Source organism: Mandrillus leucophaeus, unplaced genomic scaffold (genome assembly GCF_000951045.1).
Source record: "Mandrillus leucophaeus isolate KB7577 unplaced genomic scaffold, Mleu.le_1.0 Scaffold4, whole genome shotgun sequence".
In the NCBI taxonomy this organism is placed as follows: Eukaryota; Metazoa; Chordata; class Mammalia; order Primates; family Cercopithecidae; genus Mandrillus; species Mandrillus leucophaeus.
Genome location: NW_012104253.1, coordinates 11,615,421 through 11,617,683, shown reverse-complemented (window position 1 = coordinate 11,617,683; position 2,263 = coordinate 11,615,421). Strand labels below are relative to the sequence as shown.

At 53.7% G+C, this 2,263-nt stretch overlaps 1 protein-coding gene across 3 annotated transcripts; it reads right to left on the bottom strand.

Moving 5' to 3' along the window:
- Positions 1 to 6: 6 nt before the first annotated feature.
- On the bottom strand, positions 7 to 2,263 carry MOAP1 (modulator of apoptosis 1). Of its 3 annotated transcripts, none has more exons than XM_011991747.1 (3): positions 2,211 to 2,263; positions 1,965 to 2,116; positions 7 to 1,768 (listed from the first exon to the last, which is right to left on the bottom strand). In XM_011991747.1, the coding sequence occupies exon 3, from the start codon at positions 1,646 to 1,648 to the stop codon at positions 593 to 595; it is 1,056 nt and encodes a 351-aa protein (XP_011847137.1). In that variant the 5' UTR covers positions 1,649 to 1,768; positions 1,965 to 2,116; positions 2,211 to 2,263; the 3' UTR covers positions 7 to 592. The 3 variants fall into 3 exon arrangements, with proteins under 3 accessions (XP_011847137.1, XP_011847136.1, XP_011847135.1); XM_011991746.1 differs by having other exon boundaries at positions 1,965 to 2,118; positions 2,215 to 2,263; XM_011991745.1 differs by having other exon boundaries at positions 1,965 to 2,263.

The window sequence follows — 2,263 nt, the reverse complement described above, 5'->3', positions numbered from 1 at the left end:
CAGAGCACTGCACACAGGTAGTGAAAGAACTTTTGTACAATAAGAAATTCACAGGGATGAGGCCGGGCGCAGTGGCTCACACCTGTAATCCCAGCACTTTCGGAGGCTGACGCAGGTGGATCACTTGAGGTCAGGAGTTCGAAATTAGCCTGGCCAACATGGTGAAACCCTGTCTCTACTGAAAATGCAAAACTTAGCTGGGCGTGGTGGCACGAGTAGTCCCAGCTACTCGGGAGACTGAGGCAGGAGAACAGCTTAAACCCGGGAGGTGGAGGGTGCAGTGGGCCAAGATCGCGCCACTGCACTCCAGCCTGGGCGAGAACGAGACTCTGTCCCTACAACAACAACAAAGATATTCACAAGGATGAATTTAAATAGGTAAACAGCAGTGTAGAACTACATCCTTCCTAGTCAATTACACCTTTAGGAGACTTTAAATAGGCATAGAAACGACAAAGGGCTTATACTGATAATTGCACAAAAATGAGTTACTTGGCAGCACAAGGTAGGGATTGTATGTGTCAAAGAGTATATAGACTGTTCTACCTTCATGCTCTACTCATTGCCATATCCCTTCGTGATTCCCTGAGACTCAGGTGAAATGCCCTTCTAATACTTCCTGGAGAAGGGCCTCCTCCTCCTCAGCTGCCTCGTAATCCTTTATTAGTACCAGTAACTGCAAGAAACCAGGGGCTGGGCCATCCTCTGGCAGATTAAGCTCTCTGCGAATTGTTTTGTGGACTGCGCCAGCAATGACTTGGTCTAGGCGGGCCTGATTCACAGCATCTCTCTCAATTGCTCCTCTCTGTACCAGCTTCTGTAACAAAGGCTCCAGCCTTAGTACATAAGCCGACAACTTTTCCTCATCCTTCTGATAAGTGGTTAGATATTTGACCTGCAACTCTCTAGGATTATCTGTAACCCCAAATACCTCCTCAAGAGCCTGCAGGCATTCATCGACAGTAATTAAAGGATTGTTTATCTTGAGGACACGAATAACATCAAGTGCTGGGCCTCGAAGGCTCTCTAGCAATCGCCTTCTCTTCTCTACATCTGGCACCTGCCACGCCTTTATCATCTGAGTAGTATGAAACATCCAGCGTCCAAATTCTTCTTCTCCTGGTTCTGGAGGCTCCCTGCCCGAGAACACTCTCAGCTTTTTATACTTCAAGCATTGCAGGGCAGGCTGAAGAGCCTCTAATGCCTGTGCCAACATAGGGGCCCACATTTCTGGGATCATGCCCTGCTCTAGGTCTAAGGAGCCATTTTCATGTGCAAGAGCTCTGGTCAACTCACCCACTGTCATGCCCTCTCCCGCTAAAAATTCATTTAATCTGCTTAAAAATGTATTATCAGAGTCAGGGGGCTTAAAGATCACTCTCCAGATACCCCCTTTTCCCGGTATCTCCTTAGGGACCAGTGCGTGACTAGTCTCCGCAGTAAGCCCTACTAAGGCTACTTTCCTGTTCTCATCCCTCCTGAACATCCTTCCAAGCAGTCTGTACTCCCCCAAGGGAGCTAAACCAGCCTGCAGAGCCTCCTCGATTTCTGCCACACTGCAGCTCTGGGAGATGCCGGCAATCAACAGCGCTTTTCGAGGGTTCATGTCCATCCCCCTGCACCAGTCTTCCAAAAGCCTCAAAGTCATGGTGCCCGAAATAATAGACTTAAGTTCTAAATATTCCAGACCACAGGCGGCCACTGCAATTCAAAGTAATCCTCCGCGGTACTGCAGGGAAATCTCGTCAACGTGCCGAGGTCCAGCAGCCTGCAAAACACAGCAGACACGTTAGCTAAGGGTGCCAACGTCCAAGGCACGCGTGCAGGCCCCAAGCCCCGCGCGCCCTGCCCCCCGCGGCGACTCCAGGGCCGCCGCACTGCGGCGCGCGCCCCTCACCCCTCCCAGCCCTGGTGCCTGGCGGATGTCGGGCCTGCAGGGCCTCTCCGGGCCAGCTTCCACTCACCGTAATCTAGTGCTCGGTGCCCGCGTCCGTGCGCCGGCGGCGGAGGTGCCTGGCCGGGCCCCGACAAGGCGCGGGAGGACAGGCTCCCCTAGGCTCGGACGGACACTCAGGGGCCAAAGCGACTGATGCCGGTCCTCCAGGTGCTTGTGATGCTCTCCGCAGCAAGAAGTGATGGGGCGATGACAGTCGCGAGCTGGCACCGGGAGGAAAGGCTGAGGAGCGCTGTCGCCAGACCCAGACAGCCGCCCACCTGAAGGGACGTGCCGCCACCCGCGCAGCTAGACCCCCAGCTCCAGCGC